The 25,741-nt window shown below is 38.3% G+C and overlaps 3 protein-coding genes across 6 annotated transcripts in view; 1 reads left to right on the top strand and 2 right to left on the bottom strand.

The window, feature by feature from the left end:
* Positions 1-228: 228 nt before the first annotated feature.
* LOC148098572 (uncharacterized) lies at positions 229-1,923 on the bottom strand. The gene is made up of 6 exons (XM_087852873.1): positions 1,892-1,923; positions 1,215-1,390; positions 876-937; positions 738-800; positions 594-653; positions 229-511 (listed from the first exon to the last, which is right to left on the bottom strand). Exons 1-6 carry the CDS (start codon positions 1,921-1,923, stop codon positions 278-280), a joined length of 627 nt encoding a protein of 208 aa, XP_087708999.1. The 3' UTR covers positions 229-277.
* A 2,351-nt stretch (positions 1,924-4,274) lies between these two features.
* On the top strand, positions 4,275-7,047 carry gja10b (gap junction protein alpha 10 b). Its single transcript, XM_006796295.3, has 3 exons — positions 4,275-4,392; positions 4,471-5,883; positions 6,912-7,047. The coding sequence occupies exons 2-3, from the start codon at positions 4,492-4,494 to the stop codon at positions 6,948-6,950; spliced, it is 1,431 nt and encodes a 476-aa protein (XP_006796358.3). The 5' UTR covers positions 4,275-4,392; positions 4,471-4,491; the 3' UTR covers positions 6,951-7,047.
* A 3,233-nt stretch (positions 7,048-10,280) lies between these two features.
* Positions 10,281-25,741, bottom strand: part of bach2b (BACH transcriptional regulator 2b) — a 98,632-nt gene continuing 83,171 nt past the window's right edge. For all 4 annotated transcript variants that reach the window (XM_006796252.3, XM_006796254.3, XM_006796253.3 and 1 more), the window contains 2 exons: positions 19,612-19,818; positions 10,281-17,574 (listed from right to left, as the gene is read on the bottom strand). In XM_006796252.3, coding sequence (XP_006796315.2) covers positions 17,077-17,574; positions 19,612-19,818 — 705 coding nt within the window. In that variant the 3' untranslated portion in view covers positions 10,281-17,076. The remainder of the gene's footprint in view (positions 17,575-19,611; positions 19,819-25,741) is intronic.

Genomic DNA, 25,741 nt, shown 5'->3' with positions numbered 1-25,741 from the left:
CGGTTCCAGTGCCTTCAAAGACTCAGGGTCACCCCAGAAAGGGCATGTAACAGTATTGTGGCATGTGTGATTCTTCACAACATTGCTACAATTAGAGGAGAACACTGTCCTTCTGAACCAAACATCAGCAGTGATCCAAACCATGAACATCCTGACCCTCCCATGGACATACAAGATGGAAGAGCAGTCAGAGACACCATATGTCACAATCATTTCCTTTGACCCATCACCTCAACATGTTGAAAGAAGAATAAACAGATTTTTTGTTCAACTGGCTTTATTGGTCGCCTGTATTTCCTGTACACAAAGTATTAATAAGTATATTATTATGTTGTTCAAACACTGAAATAATTCGTCCATCTCTGACCACTTCACCCACCCTTAACTGATGTTCCAGCAGTAAAATCTCAATCTTGGTCTTTTGGATCTGCTGCTTGAAGTGTTCCATTTCCAAGTCGCATTTTTTTATTTTCTTGATCAAATAGGTCTTGTACAGCTGCTTTACAGGGAGCTATTGAAACACAGAAAATAGCATTGACATTCATAGTACATGCCTACTTAGGTTGGTTGTAAATCAGTGCTGAACATCTTACTGAGGAAAGGTTTGTTGGAGAAGTGGCTGGACCTTCTTCCTCTTCATTTCCATCATCACTCTGTTAGAGACATAGAAAGTCCATGGTTTTATTATAGTACCACATTTTATTCAATTGTTATATTTTCCATTGTAAGATGTAAACCTCATTAAGTGTCTCTGTTGCTTCCTCCTCTGTAACAGCTGTCAATGTTTCTTCATTATTTTCCTGTAGTAAAGAAATTAACAACATTGCTGTTCTACTGTAAACTCATATAATCTGTGGAGTATTAAGAGTACTCACAACTGCATGTTGGTCTGGCTCAACAGGAGGCTGCACCAGATGCAGTACACCATCACCATCAACTGATGACTGATGACATCAACTATGAGGTTTATACAGGTCACTTATAACTTACAAGGGACCAAATGGCAATTAACAAACATCTACCAATCACCTTACACTTCATTGTCAGTATGCTCTCAAAGACAACCAAGACTGAGGGAAGGCAAAATCAGTAGGAAAATAACTTCACTACAAAATAATTCATTATGGTAAGGAGTTTATCAAATGAATGAGTAGCACTGCAAAGGTGACTGTGAAGAAAGGATGTATGCACATCATGTATTATTTTGAATTTACCTCTTATGTAGGCACTTGTGTCTTGCGGGGTTATTGACTCAGAGGATGTCCCCGCAGAGATGCCTTCAGCCACATGGCGCCCACTGTTTTGGCTGAGGGCCAACTGCTCAGCCTCTGTGAGTGGTGGTGGTGGAGGACCCCCACCTGTTTTTCGGGCCTCCGCTTTTTTCTGTTGGCTATAACAGGTCACATTTGAGCATACAGAGTAAGCAAATATGTACTTGTAATGTGCTCAGATAATTTCAATAAGTGCTTACAGAAAGAAAATTAATGTAGCCTCTAACTGCAATTGATTTACATAGGACAAACAGACCAAGCACTATGGCTCATAATACAATTACACCTTACCTGTTTGGACTATATTTTTATATTTCATTTTTACTTGCTGCCAGGAACGTTTGGGGCCTGTTGGGTTGCACCTGCGCTCACATCACATCACAAAATGAAATGTATAAAATAAAAAATAAAATAAAATATAATAAAATAATGTGTTAAATGGGTGGAAATCCCTAGATCAATGTTTAAATTAACACTCACGCATTGACTCTGTCGGCTATGTTTTGCCATGCATGCTCCCTTTCTTTTGCAGCTGAGGCTGTGTTACTTTTTTCCGCAAAATTTGCATGTTATCGGCATATGCTGCCATCAGAATTTCGGCCTCAAGCGCTGTAAAATACATTGACCACGCCTTCTTTCCCTCCGTCTCCATGGTGACTCGCTTAATCTGTGCTCCACTAATCAGGGCTTTATGTATCCTCGTGCGCGCGCTTAACTTGGGGTTAAAGCAACTCCGCGATGATTGAATTAATTGTTATCAGCCTTTCTGAAACCGAATATTCCGAGTTGGACAGTTCGGGGTTACTCAACCCTGAGTATCATTTTTAACTCTGAGTTTTCTAAACCCGCTTTCTGAAACAGACCCCTGGTGATACTGCAGAGAAAACAATGTCACCCCATGTTTTGCCATCACGCTGCACATTTTCAATTGTTTTATAAAAGAGAAAATGGTGATACATGCATTTTAAAACATGTGTGGAGAAATCATAAAGAACTAGCTGGATATTTTGTGTAGAAATCACAGTACAGCATCTTTCTTATTGAGTCATTTACTTTGCTTCTCTGCTACACCAGCATTTATTGTTCACCAACCTGCCAAATCTCATTTTAAGCCCTGGTTCTCTTTCAGACCTCACTATGGGGGTGCCTTCTGGTGCACTCAATCATCAAAGCTCCACTTCCACCACATTGGTCTAAGACCGATCAATCATTTCAAGGACACAGGGTCCCCTGACCCCCTTTATAATAGAGTGTTCACATGTTTAGCTGATTTGATTGCATGCGCTTCTAGGAGAAAGAAAGTGGAGAAAAATATCCAGGTTCTGATATGCAGCCTATTTAGTTTAGATTTCATCATCAACAAGAGTGCGCTGTCTCTCACTCACAGAATAGAATATTTGGGTAATAAACTTTTGGTTTTTCTGTCACAAAATTGGAAAAATTTCACTAGTACTTTGCTCTGTTTCCCAAGGTAAACAGTCACATTTAGAGCTTGTTTGCACTTGAGTGGGCTGTTGGCCTCAGTAATCACTATCATCCTAGAGACTGTTGAGGATGCTGCATTTTGAGCACTGGGTGTCCTCTCTGCTTTTGGACGTGGGATACCCGTTTGGTGAGAAATGTGTGTTTTTCCCCAAATGTGTGATGGCTCTCCATCGCTGCAGACACAAAAAAACGTTCATCACCATTGTACCCTTATGTTAGGTGACTTTGGGGAAAACTGAATGCAGATGTCATGGTGCATGCTTAATCAACCAGGTTGATTCTGTTCATCTGGGGGTAGCGTTTTCAGTGGAAGAAACGTTTCAGTCACGAGAGTAAAACAGACCTGTAATAGCTAACTGATCCTGAGACTGTCTCATCTGTTAGCAGCTGGTTCATTTGTGCTGCCAGACAAACTTTTTTTTTGCATTTCCCCAGTAAAACATGATGTTTCTAAAGGAATTTGACCAGCTCAACTCAAGACATCAGTTTTGTTCTATTGGGGAGAATTTATGAGAAAAACAGAAAGCAAAGTTTTAAAATGTAGTCATAAAATATTTAATAATTCATTGATTTTGACACGCTGAACTCCAAAATATTTAATTACCATTTCTGTATCTGGTAAGACTCGAATGAAACTACATTTACACATTCAGCGTTTTAGTGTCACTGGTTGCACAGGCCTATGGAATAATATGAACTCTCAACAACAGCAACCTCTCAGTATTGATGAGCTCCACTTCAGTAGTGTACTTGTAAAGTAATGCAATACATTACTTAATTACTCGCAAGAGAAAGTAATTTGTGTTACTGCTACTTACTTTCTCGTTACTCCTAAAATAGCGCACTCTCCCATAATTACCAGTTAACAATATAAACGTTGGGCACATACCAACACAAATCCCTATCCTTCTGAATACAAACAAAGACTCTTCTGGATTCTAGTCTAGATTTGTGTTAACATGTTATCTATGCAGATGATAGTTCTGTTAGCACTATGTTATTTCTGTTCTGTCCACTTTACCACTGCAATCTTGTCCTTTTGAGTAATAAAAATAAAATTCCACATCGCGTTACAGTGGTTTGAAAAAGTGCTTTTGCCTTTCCACATTTCCTATTTTTTTGTATGTTTTCCACGCGTAAATGTTTCAGATCATCAAACAAATCTAAATGTTAGACAAAGATAATACAACACAAAAAAATGCAGCTTCTAAATGAGAGTGTTTATTATGAAAACCGCAGAGCCCTGTGTGAAAAGGTGTGATAGTGTAAGTGATAGTGTGCTAGCTCCTTAGCTAGCACACTTGTAAAGAAAAAGGTTGCATGAAGATTAGAAGTAATGAGTCTGAAAACATTGTCCAGAGCTGTGTATTGGCATCTGAGTTGGTGCTATTTCCAGTTTAGTGTCCTGACAAAAGTGGCAGGATGAACCTAACCTCAGGGCATTATGAGGTCATGGTACTGATGGATCAATAGCTTCAAACCGACCTACTTTCCAGCTTTAAAATAGTGTCAGTCAGACTGCACAGTAGGGTGTTGTCTGTCTCCAAGGGATTAAAATATCACACCACACTCGAATCTACAATTTGATTAATGGCCTTATGTCAAAACACACAGGGACGAGGACTCTAGAAAATATGTAAGTAAAGTACATTTTGCTGCATCATTTAAATTTGTAGAAAGACCTGCAAACTACAAAGTTTTCTTTTGTTCACAGCTGATATTAATATGACAGAAGATGGGGGACTGGAATCTATTAGGGAGTATTTTAGAAGAGGTCCACATTCATTCCACCATCGTTGGGAAGATATGGCTCACAATCCTCTTCATTTTCCGGATGCTTGTGCTCGGCGTCGCAGCTGAGGATGTCTGGGATGATGAACAGAGTGAGTTTGTTTGTAACACAGAGCAACCTGGCTGCAAGACTGTCTGTTACGACCAAGCTTTTCCCATCTCTCTCATCCGCTACTGGGTCCTGCAAATTATCTTTGTATCCTCACCCTCTCTGGTCTACATGGGTCACGCCTTGTATCGTTTGAGGACCCTTGAGAAGGAGAGACACAGGAAGAAAGCGTGTCTGAAAGCTGAGCTGGAAGGTACAGATCCCGTCCTGGAGGACCATAAAAGAATTGAGAAAGAGCTCAGGAAATTAGATGAACAGAAGAAAGTAAGGAAAGCTCCTCTCAGGGGCTCTTTGCTGCGTACATATGTTTTCCATATTTTGACCAGATCTGTAGTGGAGGTGGGTTTCATTATAGGACAGTTTGCTCTGTATGGGATTGGACTGTCTGCACTCTACAAATGTGAAAGGATGCCTTGCCCTAACAGCGTTGATTGTTTTGTGTCACGACCGACAGAAAAGAACATTTTCATGGTTTTCATGTTGGTTATTGCCGGAGTTTCTTTATTCCTCAATCTCCTAGAGATTTCCCATTTGGGGGTGAAGAAGATTAAACAAATCTTGTATGGATATAAATATGGGGATGATGAGAGTATGTGCAGGTCAAAGAAGAACTCCATGGTGCAGCAGATTTGTGTGCTCTCAAATTCCTCACCACAGAGATTAATCCAGCTCACGCAGATGACCTGCTCTGCTGTGCCTGAAACTCACGGGGAGAGTCAGCCTTTGAATTTGGCCTTAGTGGCCCCTCAGACTATCAAAGGTCACAACATCTCCTGCCGCCCCAGCCAAGCTGAAATCCAAGGTCTGCACCAGCTGGGTACCATGGAACGATGTTACTCTCTGGAAAATCGCAAACCGTCATGCAGCAGCGATGATTCAAATGGACCCCATGGTTCTGGTAAACCACACTATGCGGGGCCTCGACCTACGCTGACGGCCGGCCACATGGAAATCCCAGCAGCCCTGAGAAACCCACAGAGGAAGCAGAGCAGAGTGAGTGTATGTAAGGAGCTCAGCGATATGAGTGATTCTCTGGAGAGTGAACACTATCCCACAGCCAGAAAATGCAGTTTTATGTCCAGAGGACTGTCGGAGGGCAAGCTGGCCAGTCCGTCTGACAGTGGAGACTGTCAGAGTGGAACGGACAATGCATCCCAGCATCTTAGCGAGGGGGAGAGTCCAGTGGTGTCTCCACCACCTCCAGCTGGAGGGAGGAGGATGTCCATGGTAAGCTAATGCCTCTTTTTGGCTATTAATAAAGGCTTATAGTCTCATATGTGTGATTTAACATGTACTTGTTTGTTGAAAGATTTGGTTATAGCTACACTGTTTGTTTGTTGTCTGATCAAGTCAAGCTACCTTAAATTCCCTCCAACTCCACTTATTTTTGTCAATTCAAGTGTAATTAGTCCAAATAATGTTGTAAGATGGAGTTATGACCAGAGGAAAAATTTACTATAGATTGTAATGAGAAGTTCCCGAAGTACACAGCGTTGCAAGTCAAGCCGCATTTTCCATTGCCTTTATTAGAGCAGCCTTCCAGCTACCTTTGTTGATTCACACCACACACCCGTCAGGTCACGGCAACCCGGGGACGCTGTGTGGGTCAGCCTGACACCACACCCCGAACCCATCGCTCCACCCCTCTCCTGCAGCTGAGCCACAAACCACACCCAGTCGCATAGATATATTTAAAAAATTTTCTGTCAAAAAGTGAACATAAATATTGAAAATCAAATGCAGCTACATCTACAATGTAAAGCTCAGCTGATCAAATGATCTCAGTTCCAGTCCAGTTCATACCCTTCTACATATCCAGTTGGAAAATCTCATTAGCTGGCCCACAACTACTTTACATTTCCTGCTTCTTAATCATCATTCTCAGTTCCTCCCTTCCTTGGTGATATCTGTTGTCAGTGATAGCAATCAACTTTACGTGAATAAACTCAGTTGAAAACCCTTTTTATTTCATCAATTCCAGTGATCATTATGAATTGAGTAACATAAAATAAAATAAATAAGTAACCTGTCAGTGTCAACCACAACAAAGGTCAATGTTTACAGACATTTTCTCACTATCATATATTTTTCTAATACTGTTCAAGACAAGATAGTCTTGAGATATTAGCAGAAAGTCAAACATTACTATTTACTATATACTACTTGAGGTTAGAAAGCAAAACATAAACGTGTCATCATGACTATGACAAGAATAATAACTATACATTGTACCTATTTTTTTTTCCCCTTTTCAGAGCATGATTCTGGAGCTGTCTTCAATCATGAAAAAGTAAACTATAAACTACAGTTCTGGGACCAAACGAGTGCCAATGGGAGTTCTAAATTAGCCAAAGGAGCCTGATTTCAAACAGAGTCTTATCCTGTTTCTCTGCAGCAACATTATATGTTCACAGTGTGCTTATACAGTATGTTTTCTGCATGAATAATTTAGTTATTTTCCACATCCAAGAGACACTTAATTTGCTTTATGTAATGTGTGATTGCTATTCCTATCAACTGTTTGATTATAAGTTTACACCAGATAAAAGAAGTATTGAAAACGTCACAGTTTTCTAAGTAAATCTATTTCAAAAGGTTTGTTGACATCACCAGATGTCGGTAACTACCCATCCAATCCACTCATGCGAGAAATCAAATCATAGATGTCCAGAAATTAAGCTATGTGTGAAAATGAAAAATGGTATTGGGAGAAAGTACTGAATGCATGAAGAAAGCAAAAAGGCATGGAGAGTCATGGCACCAGCTGAAAGCAATCCTGCCACTTCAGTTCCAACTAATGGCCTAAAAAAAGGTGTCTCATTACCAAGATGTCACAAGCATCTCATGATGGGTAACTGATGATACTGATGACACTGGTTACAGAAGAAATTACTAAAGAAACTACTAAACTACTGAAGGTTCCAGTGAGCACTGTTGGGGGCAAAGAGGAAAGAACAAATGTCACCACAAACCGGCCGCTACCAAGTGCTTCCCTCAAGATTTCAGACAGAAGGTGAATGTAGCTCAGACGGTAAACCAAGTCATCTGAACTCAATTAAATTCAGTTTTATTTATACAGCGCCAAATCACAACAGTTGCCTCAAGGCGCTTTATATTGTAAGGTAGATCCTACAATAGTACATACAGAGAAAAACCCATCAATCATGTGACCCCCTATGAGCAAGCACTTTTGCGACAGTGGGAAGGAAAAACTCCTTTTTAACAGGAAGAAACCTCCGGCAGAACCAGGCTCAGGGAGGGGCGGCCATCTGCTGTGTAATCTGCTAATCGGATGGTTAGTGGTTTGATCCCTCCAGTTTGCATGCCAAATATCCTTGGGAAAAATGCAAGATACTAACCCCAAGTTGTTCTTGACAAAAAGGGCATAGAAAAAAGTGCTGGTGTGAATGCATGAATTAAGCAAGTTGTGTAAAGCCCTTTGAGTTCTCAGATAGTGTAGAAAAAGCGCTATATAAGAACCAATCCATTTACCAGAAGAATGAAAAGAATGATCAAAAAAGTTGTCCAAGGACTACTTGAAACAGCAGGTATCATTATTTCAAACGGTCTGGTTTAGGATTTGAAGACTGTGTGGACAAATGGACCAGAATCACACCTGAGCAATACATGCAACTAGTTGCTCCATACAGGAGGCATTTTGAAGCTGTCATCACCACCAACAGCTTTTGTAAGAGGTATTAAATTCATTTCAGTTGCGTGTTCAATACATTTTCACAGCATCATTTCTCATTATTACCACTAATTTATCAACATGTGGTCTGAGTTCTTTGCATGTGTGGAATTGATGGGTTGTTACTGCCATCTAGTAGGAATTTCATATCAATAGTACCTTTAGAGATACAATTATTTAGAAAATTAATGACATATTCAGTACTTATTTTATTTGCTCTGTCTATAAATTGCGAGCTACTTTGTGGGTAGTTTTGGAGAATTTGGAGAATTCAGGCATGAATTCAAATGCTATTTGTGTCAAAGCATGTGTTTATCAAATCAGTTTAAAAGTCTTCGAAGATATTTGTTAGAATAAACAGGAAATAGTAGGGAAATCTGAAACTGCAAAAAAGAGAAAGAATTCTTGAAATTGGCGTTTATGGCTTATTATTAGTATTATATAAATGTGTACAAAGCAAAAGTGAAGCTAAAATATTGCCTGTCACTGTTGAAGATATAGTATCACGTGGTACCACTACCATCTGCGAGAGAAAAATACATTCTTTGAACTTTGTGTTGTTTAGGTTCCCATATCTCCTTGTGAATGCAAACCACACATTTTAAAAAATGTTATAATAAACTACTAGTTGTCTAGTTAGCTAGCTGGCTACATATCATTTTTTGAATCCATGGAATGTGTATTTTGATTATTGTTTTTACATACTCATGTATACACCTCCCATAGTAGAGGGGCCTAATAATTGAATCTGATTAATAATAATCAGATACCCTGCTGGGATGGCAAAAGGAGGAGATAGAAACCACTGACATCAAGAGAAGGAAGCTCCTTACTATGGAGGGTTTCACTCCTATACCAGTATCCTGAGACTGTACTGTAAGTGGAAGGAAGGAGGCTTACAGTACAGTACTTGTGAGTGTCAGAACGACTATCCAGAATGAAACAAGAAAGATCCTTGTGACACTAATCATGGCAGTACTGGATGTATAAAGATGCTTCTGCGACAATCAAGCATATAACAGCTGAGTGCAAGTGCAATGCTAGCAGGCAGGGCATACATGGAGCACCATAAAAAGCTGTCTATCATAGTATACAGGAACATCTGTGCCTGGAAGTCCCAAGGTCAAAATAAGATACGCTCTCTAGGGTGGTTGAGAATGATGAAGCTAAGATCCTGTGGGACCTCCAGATACAGACAGACAAACTGGTGATGGCTAACCAACTGGACATAGTAGTTATGGACAAACAGAGGGATATGGGCACAGTGACAGATGTAGATATAACAAGTGATAGCAACATTAGAACAAAGTAACACAAGACATTAGCAAAATACAAAGGCCCGAGAAAAGTGCTAAATAAGGTGTGGAAGTCGAAGGCAACAATAGTTCCCATGGTAATGATTGCAGTCAGGGCTTTAAGCACCAATCTGGGTGAGCAGCTACAGCAGATGCCACAAATGATATCTGAGATCTCTGTCCAGAAGAATGCAGTCCTGGGAACAGAAAGGATACTACACAATAGAGGACCTGAGCTTGAAGGATGAAGACTGTCCACAGGACGAGTGGGGAATTTACACACACACACACAGACACACACAGACACACACACACACACACACACACACACACACTCAGGCACTGTTTAGCTAAAACTGAATTTAAAATTCAGTTACAGTCGCCACAGCATGCAGATTTACCTTTTTATTTTTTTCGATCAATGCTCAAATCTGCTGGTGTTAAAGTAGCATATGAAAATGTTAGCAGTAGATGTATAAAGATGTAGATGTATGCATACTATCAGCTAAAGTAATTTAAATGTGTTTTTTAAGTGAAAAGGTTTAAACACAAAGATTGTTGAGTGGAATAATTAAAGGTAAGGAGACATTTACCTCAAATGTTGACCAAAAACAGAGAAAAACAACACACAACACATGATATGCATGTTTCTTTATTTCTTAAAGAGAAATGGTGTCTAGACAAAAAAAAAATCATTTATATAACACTAGCAATAGAAATGAATGAAAATGGGGTTCTCACAATACCGTATTTACAATGGTTATTAAGTCATTTAATTAATTAGGGTCATGTAGCATTTAAAATTAGGTAAGAACTCTTAGTAGAGAATAAGCAAATGACAGTAATTTCAAATTGACAATATTAACACAAAACAGTCATTTAGAAAAATGAGAGAAAAAACAACACCTACAAGCTTAAGAGCTATTACATTAAAAATGATGCACCTACTAATACAATAATCCATATAATCTGTGTAAAAAGCATGTAGAAAAAACACCTGATGCAGTTTGCTGATACAGTCATTGACCAGTTATGAGAGGTATGAAGGATTTCACAGGTAGATAAGTGTGAGAAAGTCCGCACTGGTGACTAAGGGATGGGGGCTCAGGCCCTTGCATACACTCGCTTCACTTAAATGTGAACTATGGCCTCTGCAAGTTCTAAGGCAAATATTGGAGGTGCACTTGTATCCATGTAATGCTGACCCATCCCAATAGTTGGATTAAAGACAAGGTGAGGAAACTCATTCTGTCTCTTCCACAACACCAAGAATCGGTTCAACTGAACCGAGCAAGTTTTACATGGCAAAAATTGATCAAATGTGACATGACACCTATTTGTAAACATATTCTATATTTATACTCTACTCAGTGATCTCAACCTGTGCACTCGACCAGGAAACCAGATTTTTTTTCTTTTTTTTTTCAAGAAAGTTGAACAATCTGTGAGAAAGGCATGTTTTTGTTCGTATTCTTCAATAGAACAACCTTTGGAGTTAAAAAGCCAGTGTTTGTTTCAGAGAAGCAATGACAACAAACCCCCAAAACAAAACAAATCCAAAATTAAAAAACAACCAAAAAGAGCTACAACAACAGCAAAATTGTGCACATAATTAAAAACTGATGTAATGGCCATAAACACATTGTTTGACTGTAAAAAATATACAGGAAAAGTTCATTTAGCAAAATATCAGATTCATAATTCATTTTACTTGTGTTCAATCACTTTAAAGCTGCACTAATTCATATTTTTTGTGAACACGCAGAGAATGATCGACTGTGCATCTGCCTTTGTTCTGCATAGTTTAATTCATTGTGTGCTATTAGCCACAGAGGGCTGAAATAGACTGTTGGCCACTAGCTGGACAATGGCGCATCAAAGAGAGTGGCTATGTGTGTGTGTAAGTGTGTGTGAGTTTTTAAATTGTGGAGGTGGCGGGGCAGAGTGGTGTGGGTTTCAATTAGCACTGAAGGTTAAATGATATCAAAACCGCTTGAAGGAAATTTTAGTTTGATGCACAAACAAAGCAGGTAAAAACAAACAAAGAAAAAAAAAGTCTGCTTCAGTACAATGCAGAGAGCAGGTGTAAATGCTTGGCACCCTGAGATATTAAAGGGATGGTTCACCCAAATAACAATAAAACATTTCCCAATTCTACAGATAGCTTTGGTTTGACATGTCAGTGTTTGAGAGTTTACCATCGCATTATTATCATGCAATGAATGACTGAAATTTTGTTTCCATTATAGTTGAGTGCAGGGAAAAGCACATGCACTAAAATCTGGACAAAATTAAACCAAAACCATCTGTGTGGGTTGATACCACTAGAGGCAAGACAGCATTTTTTTTGTTGTTGTGGCATTTTAAACAGCAGTGTTAGCGATAGCAATGGTACAAACTGTGCTGCGTTAATGTTAAATAAAGATGTTTAAATTATCTCACCATTTTTGCTGAGGATTCCCATAATTTGGACCATGCACAGGGAGTGTTGTGTCCTCGTTCATTTTCCCTCTATGGGAATGTCAAGTTAAATTAATAACACAGAGAAATTCTGTGATAATATTGGAATTAATCGTCTCCCATGAGACAGCTGTTTGAATTCGTTGTGTGCAAACAGCAATATAAAGAGGTTTCCTCAGTTTCTAAACAAATCAAAAGAATTAGAAAAAGAGTTGCATAATGTTTGTAGAAAATGTCAATATGTCGATTATTTCACTTTAGTTCTCTTGTTTGAATGTGACAGAATGCTAACATGGGAAAATACTGCTCTGCTTTAGTAAATATGTGCACGCAAATAAAAGAACAAATTAGAAATAAACAGTTCAACAAACAAGAAACAAGCTCAGTTGTAGAGGAGTCACTATTGCTCCACACTCATTCTGTGCCAATACGTGTACGTGTATGTGATCATATGTGTGCATGTGTGGGTCTTTGTACAAAACAGGGACGATTGAACAATTTTAAAACAGGTTTTTAAACTACAGTTACACTTTCTCTGTCTGGCTGTGAAACAGAAATTATCTTACAAACAAGGTCATCATTCAAACTACATCTAGGATTTACATCAGTAAAGGTCATGGGGAGAACTCCAAAAAATGTCATGCAAACTTTAAAGCCCCAATCCTCGAAACATTTGGATATAAAACAATAAAAAACCCCTCAAAATCAGCAAAAAGGCTAGTATGGCTAATTGCTATGCTCGGTATATTAACATCCCCCAAATGCCATGCTAAAATTCTGTTCACTAAAGTAAACTAAAGTGACATTAGAAATTACTTTTGCGATTAAATGAATTGTGATTAAAACTTGATTGTACAACCAAAACAGGGCGAAGACAGCATTGAAATTATTAGCAGGTAGCTAACGTAGGCAGTGTTTACAAGTTTGCAACTACTGAAAACAAACTTTTTGCTTTTGAAAAATTACATATTTAGAGTGATAAACATTTCATACTACTCAGGGTCTGTTTGTTTGTAACAGAGGGTCAACATTACCTTAAAAGATGTTGAGAATGGCCCGAACTTTAACAACCAATATTTTGTTTTAAACCTCTATTTGTCCTGCATGTGTAATTAGATGACTATTTCCTGTCACCTCTAAAATAAAAAAAGGTTATGAAAATGAATAAATCACTTTAGTTGTACAAATTTAAATGACATGTTTTAGTCAATTCAATTATTAATATTATTTACTTTTCTTGATGTCAAATTATATATTATTACAGTTTACTCTTCCCCTTTCTGTGTTTTTATTTTATGTTGATAACTTGAATATCTATCCATTCTCTCAACTGGTTAGCCCATTCATTATTGCAGCATGGCTGGAGCCCATCTTAGCTGTCAGAGGGTGAGTGGTGATGTACACCCTGAAAAGGTCTCCAGTCTTTAAGGGCTTTCACAGTTCATGCCCACAGTTTAACTGAGGAGGAATCTAGAATACCTCAAGAAAACATACGGAGCCACAGGGAGAACAATTGAAACAAAACGTTAGAAACACGTTGAAGCCTTCCTGATTTTCTAGTGTTTTACATATTTGTCACACTTGTTTCAGATCATCAATTTTTTTTTTAAATATTAGATAAAGACAACCTGAGTAAGCTCAGATAACCTGAGTAAGCTAAATGATGATTTCATTGATAGAGGTAGAAAAGTTATCCAAAATAATTGCCCCTCTTTTTAAATCATGAATTAAAAGTGATTAACCACATTTTTTTGAAAAGCTGAATTCAGTTTAAACACACTCAGGCCTGATTACTGACAGACCTGTCTGACAATGTGAAGCTGGCTAAAAGACTGTCAAGATCTAAAGAAAATGCTGAAAAACAAAGTAACTGACGTCTGTCAGTCTGTTAAGGGTTACAAAGCTATTTTGAAGTCTTTGTAACTACGGTGAAAGCCATCATACACAAATTGAGAAAACATGGAACAGTGATTAACTGGAGTGACCGGCCTAGCAGTATGACTCCAAGAGCAGATCTGTGACCTCCCAGCACTCATCCAGGAGGTAACAGAAGAACCCAGAACAACATTAAACATGTCCATCACATGTTCATGATTCAATAAGAAGAAAGAGACTGGACAAAAATCTCATCTTGTGTTATCTTTGTCTAATATTTAAATTTGTTTGATGATCTGAAACGTGTAATTGTGACAAAAATATTTAAAAAAAAAAGGAAATCAGGAAGAGGGCACCACTGTATAACCTGATAAAATACATTTCATATACCTTTTACAGCACTATCAAAAGCTACTGGCCCACTTAAATAGGTTCAAATGATCATATAAAATGGACACTAATATTTATTTAATTTTTGATAACCTAATGAGGAAATGTTTATGGATGGCAAATTAGCTATAGATTCTTAAAACCTGGAACATATTTTTATTAAGTAAAATTATAATCTATTTCTTTAGCATCTTGTATTACATGTTATTTGGAAAACAAACAAACAGAAACACGTTTTATTAATAAAAATGTAAAGCTGTAAAGTAAAGTTTTAAAATGACTTAATTTACTTCTTACATAACTATTGCATTTTCACACATGCATGGAGGAAATTAGGTTTCTAGTATCACAAAGCCAGCTGAGTGGCTTTCAGCTAGCCTGGAAGCAGTAAAATAGGGCAATATTGTTTAGACAACAGAAAAAACTTGAAAACGTGAAAACATCAGTGGCTCATAAAAAATTCAAACGAGTATATTTTGTTCAAGTAAGCTTTTAAATGCAAATAAGCTTGTGTGTCTCCATAATTACTGATTGTACATTTGCGTGAAAGGTCGCTGGCCGGAGACATGGATCCTCTTTGAGGTTGTGTGCGGCGCTACCTGCTATGGTGACCCCTTGTGACAACAGAGCAGCTTTTCAACTATGCTAATAAATGAGTTTAACATTAAATTTAGCTTTTAAGGGATTTCATTTTCAAAGTACTGTATTAGATACTCATCTGTTTTAACATAAGCATAGCTTTTTTATAGGAAACATTCGAAAGAAACTACAGTAAAAACATGAACCACAGCCCTGTTAGGCTAATAGGGAGTGCTAATTTGGATTGGAGCTTTAAAGTGCAATGAACATTTTCATTCAACCTTTGCACTGGAGTGTGGAGCTCTGCTACTTCTGCCTCTAGCAAGGGTTGACATATTTCAGATTCTTTATATATAGAAATGTGAAAATGCATTTTTATAGCAGAATGTTCCAGAGAGAATGCACAAAGCAAAAAAAAAAAAAAAAGCTAAACCAACTAACTAGGTTTATAGCTATTAGGTAGCATGCATGCACATTACAAAGTAGGGTGTTTAAAACAAATGCACAAGTAGGTTAAACACTTTACTATCTTATATGATTGCTACTCAATCATCTGAACAACACACACACTGCTTTCACGTCAAAGGAACTGAATTAGCTTATTCAATTTCTAAAGAAATAAAAATGTAAGATGAAATATTAGCTTCCTTCGGCATATTTTTATATTCTTCATAGATATTTCTTGCCAATTTAAGTGCTCCAGTCTCTGACTTTTAAGCAGTCTGAAGTAAAGACCCTCACTTGGGGCGTAAGGGGGCCAGGAAAAAAGTGCGTGATTTATGTTTGTATGCTTTTTCATTTTTTCATTAGTCAATTTTATCGTAATCAACATAAATTAAAAAAAAAAAAAAAATCGGAGAGGCTTTTTGCTGTCTCCTATCATCAAATGACAACATTGTGTATAAACAAATAGGATATATTAAAGTTCTGGGAACAAATACGTTTCCTTAAAAAACGAAAAGAAAACAAGGATTTTTTTTTCACATTTAAAGAGGTGTCGAAGATTTAGAAGAGCCAGCCTGAGCCACGCTCTCAAAAACACATCTTCAATTATACATGCAAGGGGCTCAAAATGTGTGTGTCGATGTGTGCGTGCCTGTGTGTACTGTGTCTAAATGTGTATCGAGCTGATCTCCTGAGTATAAGAACGCTCCCCTCGTTCATTAGGCAGGACAGGAAACAGCAAAGCAACAATTTTTCCCTTGTTATAACCCCGGTGAAAAAGAAACATCTAGGCGTCTAGCTGTACAAAATCACTGTTACAGTCATCATGCTATATACACTTCTGCCAAACAAGCACTTGAAAGTCACCAGTACAACATCCAAATACAATGGTATTGCTGATGAGTGGGAAATAAAAATAGCCATTTAACTGCCTGCAAAAGCCTTTTTTTTCTCCTTTCAATTCCACGTGGAAGGCATAGGAGGAATGTTTTCGGTTACAATCTGTACAAATTTCTTCTGTACAGCAATACAAATGAGAGACGTTTGAAGACATTTTTGCATATGAACATTTTACAGTTTGCAACTTCTGTGTGTACAGAAGCCGTTTTCTCATTTTTCATGAATTAGGTTGAACATTCAGAGGATTTTTTTCTTCCTGAGTTTGAATTGCTGTGACCAAAAGTGTCACTCAGATATAGTGAAAGAAGAAACAGACAGAGAGAGAGATGCAGAGTGAGACAGAAAGAGGTAGAAGAGATTGAGAGAGACAGAGTGGCAAGGAGAGAAGAGGAAAAGACAAAGGCAGGAACTGACATACTGCTGGTATGCAGAGAGACAAAGCGAGCTGCAGTTTAGGTCCAATGAGGTTTGACTTTGAGTTGTGATGTGTGACACATGAAGAACAAAGTCTCCACTGTAGAGGTTGCTGCCGGGGCAAGTATAGCACCATCGTAAGGGTTTGGTGAGAAGTTCCACTCTGTCACGGTAATAGGAGAATTCCTGGAGAACAGTATTGCTGTTGTTAAGACAACTTTAGTGTCGACCGTCAAAAAAGATATAAATACAAACAAAGCTTGTTTTTCACTGAACACTGGCAGATGCTGACTGTCTCAACAACCCTGAGAGAGGGTTTGTCAGAAGAGCAAAATTAAATAATGAAAAAGAAAACAAAACAGAGAACGACCACTACTGAGTACAGTCCTTCCTCGGCTGCTCGTCAGTTGTACATTTGTCAGTCATTTCCTGGCAAAAATCCACCGTTACCGTCTGGTTGGATTTTTCCACCGGTGGCCCTGACTTTGTATACAAGCTGGTGGCGTCTTGGCCGTTTGTATCTTTGTCTGCCCTGTTTCTGACAGCCACGTCAGGGTCGCTCTCCGATGGCCCGGGTGAACCGTGAAAGGTTGGTTCTGGTGTGGCTGAGCCCGAGTGGGTGGTAAGGTCAATGCTGGTGGTGGTGTTGGTGCTGAGGGAGGCCTTGGGCTCGTGGGCAGTGTTGTTGCTGGCAGTGGAGATGGCGGGGCGCAGCATGGGACAGTAGTGGTGTAACGACTGGACCTGCTCGGGGCTGAGCTGAACATCCCTGCACACCTCCTGTGACAGGCAGGAGAAGTTCTCCCACAACTCACCCATACATGCCTTTAGCTGGTTCCTCTCAGTCAGCAACTTCTCCTTCTCACACACCTACACACAGACACACATACATAGGTTATGACTCATTTCAAGATGCAATCAATAAGTCTGTGCACAAGAGTACAGCACTACAAAAAAGCTTTCCACTCATTGCCTGTTGAACTTTCCATTCATTCTCTCGCTTTTTACAAACTACTTTTTTCTCTTCTGTGCATTTTTGCCCAGCACTTCTCTTAGGATTTCTGTTTCAGTAAGGCAAATAGATGACAATCTCAGTCAAAGTCAGTCACTTAAACCTACAACTACAGCAATGAAAGACTGTGTCTTAAGTCAACCACAACTCACCATTGCTTTTGGGCTGCTCCAGTCAGGCTTGGGAATGTTAACACTGATTTAACGCAGATTAGTGTCCCTAATTTCCTTCGGGATTAATAAAGTATTCTGATTCTGATTCTGATTCTGATTCTGATAACACAGAAAGAGTGAAGAACAAATACACACTCTGAGACAGGATGTTTCTAATTTTAGAGATATTGCCAAAATAGAAGAAAGCAGTCCTACATATTTGTTTAATATGCACACTGACGGACATATCCATATGGTCCCCTCAAAGTCTTCTTTTTTTATTTCTTTATTTTGATCCTCAAACAAATCCAAGATTCCTCATGGTGTTCCTGGAGGCCAAGGTACTGCCATCCAGATTAAGCATCTGGTTAGATATTTAGGTACAATATCCTCAGTTTTATCTGAATTTAGATGCAGGAAATTAAAGGTCATTATGTTGATGGTCGTGTGCGTTATCTGGCTTTGTTGATAGATACTCTGCACAGCAGAGAAAATGTATGCTATGCCTTCTAATGATAGAGTTTAAGAGAAGCATTAACGGAACCCTGTGGAAGTCTATTATTAATTTTAGTGTGTAAATATAACGCTCTATTTCTATGAAAAAGTCTGTTAGATAAGTATGATTTAAAACATTGCAGTCTGGTACCTTTAATACCAGCATGCTCTAATCACTCTAATAGGATATTATGGTCAATAGTATCAAAGGCTGCACTGAGGTCTAGCAGGACAAGCACAGAGATGAGTCCAATGTCAGGAGATAGATATCCTATCTGTTTGTGTGCGGCTACATTACATGATTTTGAACACAAGAAATGGTATTATGTGTTGTAATAGATGAATACAGAACCATAATTCATCTGTGATTTTGCTGATAGTTAATTATACTTCATTCCAAAGAGCCACTGATCCAAAAGAATGTCTGACCTAAATGTATGATTTAATAAAAGAAACTGTACTGAGTACATTGTGAACAGCAAACAAGGAGTTTTGAAGAGAACAATGTATTTGAATCAAAAGAGAATATGTAAAAATCAATGTAAGAATTAGCTAATGAAATCTAAGTAAGATTGCATAAACTGAGTGAAACATGAACTATATTGATATGTGACTGAATGCTCATATGTAATGGAATCTTTAAATTTGAGAATAACATAGAAAAGATAAAAATATGATAAAGTGGTTTTCATGAAGTAACCTTTGCCCTAGTTAAAAGTGGGTGAAGATAATAAGGTGTGGCTGGACATCAGGTGATTATATGTAAACAGCCTGATTGGATGTCCAAAGAGGAGGAAAGAGAAAGGGAGACAAATGGACAAAAAAGTATAAAAGAGGGTGCCTAGGAACATCTTTTTTCGGGGAGTGGGGTGGGGAGGTTGTCTAGTTAGTAAGTCAACACAACAAACATTGTCGTTAGAAGTGACACCCAGACGGATGGCTTCTGTAGAAGAGGGATCCCTTGCAGAAGAACAGGATCAGCTCAGTTTAAGCATCAGAATAAATAAACACAGAAAGAAAACGGGGGACCACCGCAATCTGACTGCACAGAGAGAGTACAGCAGGGTTAGGGCTCCAGTGAACAGTCATTGGAGAGCAATGTAATGGTTTGAAAGTGCTGAGGAGAATAAAATGTTACTGATTATAATGAAATGGTTATGACTAAGGTGAGTCCGTGTCCAAAGAAGAGAGCAGCTTCTCACTGGGTGACAGCTAATGACAGTGTGTTAGAACAATCAATCCACTCACCAGCTTTCTGATCTCGCACTCCAAGTTGAGGATGCAGTCGAGCTTCCTCTTGCGACAACGCTGTGCTGCGATGCGGTTCTTACTCCGCCGCCTGATGTCATGAATAAACTCAAGTTGCTCTGAAGTCAGTTTGTGCATTTTCACCAGCATTTGGAAGTCATTCCTTGGAAGATTTGTGATTTGATCTACAGGAAAAGGAAGCTTGACCTGGCAAAATAAGGAAAATAAAAACAAAAGGGATAAGCATTTTTTTTTAGCTTTAAGACCAAAGACTTTCCTACTGTTGTATGGAGTCTGATATGTACCAAATTAATTATTTAACATTAGTTCTACATTCAGTTTTATTTTAAACTATCATAAACTGACTGAATACTTTAAGACTTTAATTAACTAATTTTAAACAAATAACCAAAATAGAAGAAAAAGCACAAAAAAGCTACTTTCAGCTGCTTCATTGCGACAGATGTTTGATTTGAGAGTTTTTACACCGGGATGCCATTACTGATAAAACTCCAAAGGGGATTTATCTCGCTGGCTGGAATCATATCAGCAACCTTTGCTTGTTAAGCAAACATGTTAATGACTACACAATTAAACAAATAACTAAGATTAAAGACTAAAATGAATGGATATGGGCAATGTTAATTTGAAACAAACTAATTGTGAAAGAATATTATGCAGCCAACCTAATGAGTGCCATCTACTACAGAGACATTATATATAAACAACATAAAAAGTGTTACAGAAACATGCAACACTGTTGTAAAAAGGAGAAGAAATGAGTGCTCTAGCAAATCGCTGTCTGTCTGAGCGGTGTCCAAAAAGCGATGTGGGCTTTATAGATAATTGGGAAACTTTCTGGAGGAAACCTGGTCTTGTTAGGAGAGACGGCATTCATCCATCACTTTGGATGGAGCAGCTCTTATTTCTAGAAATCTGGCCAAATTTATTAAACAACCAAAACGTGACTATCCAGAGTTGGGACCAGGAAGCAGAGTTGCAGTCTTACACGCCTCTCTGCAGCTTCTCTCCTCCTGTTACCCCCCCAAACCCCATCCCCTTAAAGAAAAAAAAATCACAAAGAAAGAACAATACAGTATCCACATCTGCACCACAGAGTAAAACAGTGAAATGTGGATTATTAAACATTAGGTGTCTCTCTTCCTCTGTTAGAGTCTCTGTTAGTACATGACTTAACAATTGATCAACAAATCAATTTATTCTGCCTTACAGAAACCTGGTTACAGCAGGGTGATTATTAGCTTAAATGAATCAACACCCCCCGAGTCATACCAACTATCAGAAACCTCGAAGCACAGGTCGAGGGGGCGGTGTGGCAGCAATTTTCCACACCAGCTAATTAATCAACCAAAGACCAAAACAGACTTTTAATTCACTGGAAAGCCTGATGCTTAGCTTTGTCCAGCCCAGCTGGAAAACTCAAAAACCAGTCCTATTTGTGATCATCTATCGTCCATCTGGGCATTATTATTAGGATGTCCTAAAAACTCCCTGAAAAGCCTTCAGTTAATCCAAAAGGCCGCAGCAAGAGTGCTGACAGAGACTAGAAAGAGAGAGCATATTTCTCCTATATTGGCTTCCCTTCATTGGCTTCCTGTTAAATCCAGAATTGAATTCAAAATCCTGCTCCTCACATACAAGGTCTTAAATAATCAGGCCTCATCTTATCTAAATGACCTGATAGTACCATATCACCCCATTAGAGCACTTCGCTCTCACACTGCAGGCTTACATGTTGTTCATAGCGTATTTAAAAGTAGAATGGGTGGCAGAACCTTCAGTTTTCAGGCCGCTCTTCTATGAATCCAGCTTCCAGTTTGGATTCTGGAGACAGACACTATCTCTACTTTTATGATTAGGTTTAAAACTTTTTGCTTTTTGCTTCCTCACTGAATAATACTTGTTATTAATCTCTGGCTCTCTTCCACAGTCTTTTATCCTGTCATCCTTCTCTCACCCCAACTGTTCGCAGCAGATGGCCGCCCCTCCCTGAGCCTGGTTCTGCTGATGGTTTCTTCCTGTTAAAAGGGAGTTTTTCCTTCCTGCTGTTGCCAAAGTGCTTGCTCATAGGGGGTCACATGATTGTTGGGTTTTTCTCTGTATGTATTATTGTAGGGTCTTACAATAACATTTTATTTCTAGTTAATTATATCAATAATAAGGGCGCCCTCTGTGCTGCTGTTTGTTTCTAAGGTGATGGCTTAGAAATATGACTTAGAAAAGCTCTGAAACTTTAAAATGGATCCATTGAAACATTTAACTAGCCTATTAATGTCACTGTGGAAATTGCTTGCTTGATTGTCCCAGATCAAAGTGTTCTTGCTGTCTTCTGGGTTTGGGAACCGCAGCTTCGGCAGAGTAAAAGGGACTTTCCAACAGATTAGAATCAAGAAAACAAAATTTTAGACATTTTCTTAATCACCAAATTAGTACATCCACATTTCCCTGACAATGTTAAAGAGATCCAGGGATCCAAACTAGAGCAACTTGATGTTGCTATCACTTGGTATAGTTAGATCTGTCACTGGTCCTCTGCTTGTCCACTATCACTATGTCCGGTTAGTTAGCCATCAGCAGTGTTTCCTACTCTTAGCTTGGTCATTGTTGGTCATGACCTCATCTAGTTGCAATAACAATTGCTTCTTTAACCAAAGAAACAATCAGAATCCTCAATGTTCAGCATTAAGCTTTATTTGTTTATAATATTTTTCTGGATGTTGGGTGTCGAAAAATCCAAAGATGACATCGCCGTAGCTGCTCTCGTCCACAAAATAAAGGGAGTATTTGGCAGACATGACCTCCCAAAAACAGTTTGAAGTGACAACGGGGCACGCTACAGCTCATGAGAAGTTTGCAGAGTCATTGGATTTTCAGCATGTCACAGCAAGTCCTCAAAGCCCCCAGACCAATGCTTCAGCTAAAAAGACAGTTTAAACTACAAATTGGATCTGCACAAAACCCAGAGAGGACAACAAAGACCCCTATTTCAACCTACAGTACAAGAATACTACTGTCAATGGACTGAAGTTGCCAGCCCAAATCATCATCCTTCATGAGCAGCAGACTGCGTCTTGCCAACAACAGTGAAATACCTACAATCCCAGAGTGACCCCTAGAACAAACTGCAAGCAAAGAAAGTGGCATGCCAATGATGCCAGAGGTTTCAGTACAACAAAGATACCAAATCTTTGACAAAACTACATGCTGGAGCGCATATCTGGGTACAGGAGCTCCAGCAATGCTCGTCTACCTGGACCCGGACACATCAAGCCCTAACAAGATATGTAATACAAGTAAATAAGTCCTTGATCTATAAATCACTGAAAGCAACACATACACATAACATTTGCATGTTATGTTTTCTTGTGATATACTAAGATCAGTATCTGTGCTATGGTGGATCTTACTGTAGTTTGATGTGATAATATAAGGCTGGGTAAACAAAAATGTGTAGGTGTAATAAAAGCTGGACCTGGATTTACTGGATAGACTAGAAGTCATGATACTTGGTGTTCAGTCCTGACGCCAGTCACTGGGACCCAAACCACCCTAAGGCTCCAAACCAGTGTCTGTCTGTGCCTATTTCCTGGAATATAAAACCAAAGAATAGCAAAAAAGACAAGACTCTACAAAATGGGAGAAGAAAGTTTGTGGATCAAGAGTACCTGACCAAATCTCATGAAAAGAAAGACTCATACCACCAAAAAAAACCACTTAAAGAAAACGGACTCAGTTCCCAGATGCTAGGGCTCAGAGTGTTTTTTTTCATTTACATTGGCACACCTGAGCCAATGGAGGAAAAAATGAAAAAGAGGGGAGTACCTTCAGATTGTCTAGGCGTTAAGAGCAACGTGTAAACTACAACTACAGGGAAACTAAGATATCACTCCTGGGAAACAGCAGGTTTGACATCACGCCAGTGCTGATAGAGCCACATCAAGTAGAAGTTACGGGGATTTCAAAGAAACAAAGACACTAAGTGAGTGTTCCCTGTGTCTAACTGACACACCAATCAAGAAGGTTTGAAGATTGTAATGTAATGTCAAAGAACATGATCACAAAGAAAGAACGAGAATAGCCAACATTTTCTGCTGCACTTCCCATGGTTTCATAGACCACATGGATGGAACCAACAGTTGTTTTTTAATATACACTGTTCTGATTGTTATTGCTCAGAGACAAAAGTTAGTGGTTGTTAGACTAGATGATGAGAATGATTAACCTTTCTCATCATCTAGTCTTTTAAACCTTTTTATGTGGTGATGACATTTTTTCCCACTATTACTAAACTTAATAAAACTACCAAATGTATTAGTTCTAATGTACTATTTGGATAGAAGTCTACTCAGATCTATGTGGATCCTACATGGAAGTAAATATACATAATACTCAAAATTGTCACCATCAAAAAAAGGAAGCTGTAATTATAAAGGCAACAATAACAAATCCTTCAATTCAAATACTTGAAGAATTTGTCATCTTTTATGAATACAGTTATACTGACCTAACAGTTGACATTAAAGGGACTGAACAATAACGCTACCAACAAACATGCATAACCACTGTAAAAAAAATACTAGCAACTGTCAGTGCTACTCCTCAGCCTCCTATTAGCCATATCTATGGTATTAATTTCAGAATTCTATGTCACCTTGTTCTCAAGTTATCACACTCACAAGGTTTTTGGAAAGTTACCCTGACCTTGAGGTCAAGATCACTGAGATTTGAACATGTCAGGAGTTTTAGTAAATGCACCTATGATATCAATTTGAAGTTGAGTTATTACAATCATAAGATTTTCAAAAAACCTGACCTCTGACCTTTGACTCTTATTTATTTAGTTTTGAACTTGTGTAAGATTTTTTTGTAGATGCACCTATAATAGATGATGTTACGTTGTTCTCAGGTCATTGCATTCACAGAATTAGGTGCCCACGCTGTCCGCCCAGCAGGGTGACAACAATAACTCATTAGCCTTTTATGGCTGTGAGGTAAAAATGAATACATTGCCTACACTAATATTTCTTTTTTTAATCATGATTAGCTAATAAACTGTTTATCAGCAATAATTAAAGGAGAAATGACAATTGCGTCCTTTCTGTTATTGTAGGGTCTTTACCTTGAATATTAAGCATCTTGAGGCGACTGCTGTTTTCAACATTCATTTGGGGAGAGCAAGAATCAAGGATTAAATTTCAGGCATTACGACTACATACGGATAAAGGGGGGATGTCTGTGCTCTGCACAGAGGATTAGCACAGAGAAGCACAGCTGTGCATTTTGACTCACTGGTGTAACCCTAATTGTGAAGCGTTTAGATCAAAGATAAATAAATATACCTTTCCAGTCTTTATTGGGACTGGAAATAAAAGCTTCCAAGAACTTATCTATCTACACTGCAACATCTTCAGGCATCTAGTAGAAAGAATCCAATAACTTAAAAGCTGAAAGAAAAGCATGATAATTCCACTGGGTGGCATTTGACACACTTTACCAGTAAAAATGGATCGATGAGTATTTCTTCACCTAAATGTATAGTATTACATAGTTTAAGGTTAACATGGAACACCTGACTGTTTCCTCAGGAGACTTAAGACTGCAAGTAAGTGAAAATACTTGGATATCATACCAGTCTGGGACAGAATACTTAAAAAACTAACTTCCGCTTGTTTGTTCATTATGAATACTATCACCATCTCGTTCTACTTAGGGGCTGACAATGAGTTTCTGGATAAGAAAATTGCCTTTCCCTCTTGAGAGACTTGTCTTTTGATATGACTTATGAGAACCCTCTGAATATCAAAAACAAACAAACAAACAAACAAAAAACTAATGAACAATAAATAAATAAACCAAAGGTGGACACAAATGAACCGTAAACCTTCTGTATAGTTATTTGACTGATGTGATTGACATTTACTTTCTCTTTGAAAAAGTTTATAAAAATAAAGTAAAAACAATACAAAAATGCAGAAGAATGCCTTTAATGTTTACTTATGTTAGAACTATAAAATAATATATATCGTGTAGTTCCTAAATTTGCACTGTTTATTTTCTTTAATGATTAAAAAAAAACAGTTTCAAAATTTTAAAATTGAACGTAATTTAA

Source organism: Neolamprologus brichardi, chromosome 15 (genome assembly GCF_056152115.1).
Source record: "Neolamprologus brichardi isolate AB-2024 chromosome 15, ASM5615211v1, whole genome shotgun sequence".
NCBI classification, from domain to species: domain Eukaryota; kingdom Metazoa; phylum Chordata; class Actinopteri; order Cichliformes; family Cichlidae; genus Neolamprologus; species Neolamprologus brichardi.
This window is presented reverse-complemented; position numbering and strand designations above follow the sequence as displayed.

Excerpts from the sequence above, each read along its gene's own strand:
- LOC148098572 (XM_087852873.1), bottom strand. The coding sequence starts at position 1,923 with ATGGAGACGGAGGGAAAGAAGGCGTGGTCAAT. Across the intron at positions 1,391-1,891 it reads GGAAAGAAGGCGTGGTCAAT|CCAACAGAAAAAAGCGGAGG; the intron begins GTATTTTACAGC and ends GACCTGTTATAG. Across the intron at positions 938-1,214 it reads CACAAGTGCCTACATAAGAG|TTGATGGTGATGGTGTACTG; the intron begins GTAAATTCAAAA and ends ATCAGTCATCAG.
- gja10b (XM_006796295.3), top strand. The coding sequence starts at position 4,492 with ATGGGGGACTGGAATCTATTAGGGAGTATTTTAGAAGAGGTCCACATT. Across the intron at positions 5,884-6,911 it reads GAGGGAGGAGGATGTCCATG|AGCATGATTCTGGAGCTGTC; the intron begins GTAAGCTAATGC and ends TCCCCTTTTCAG.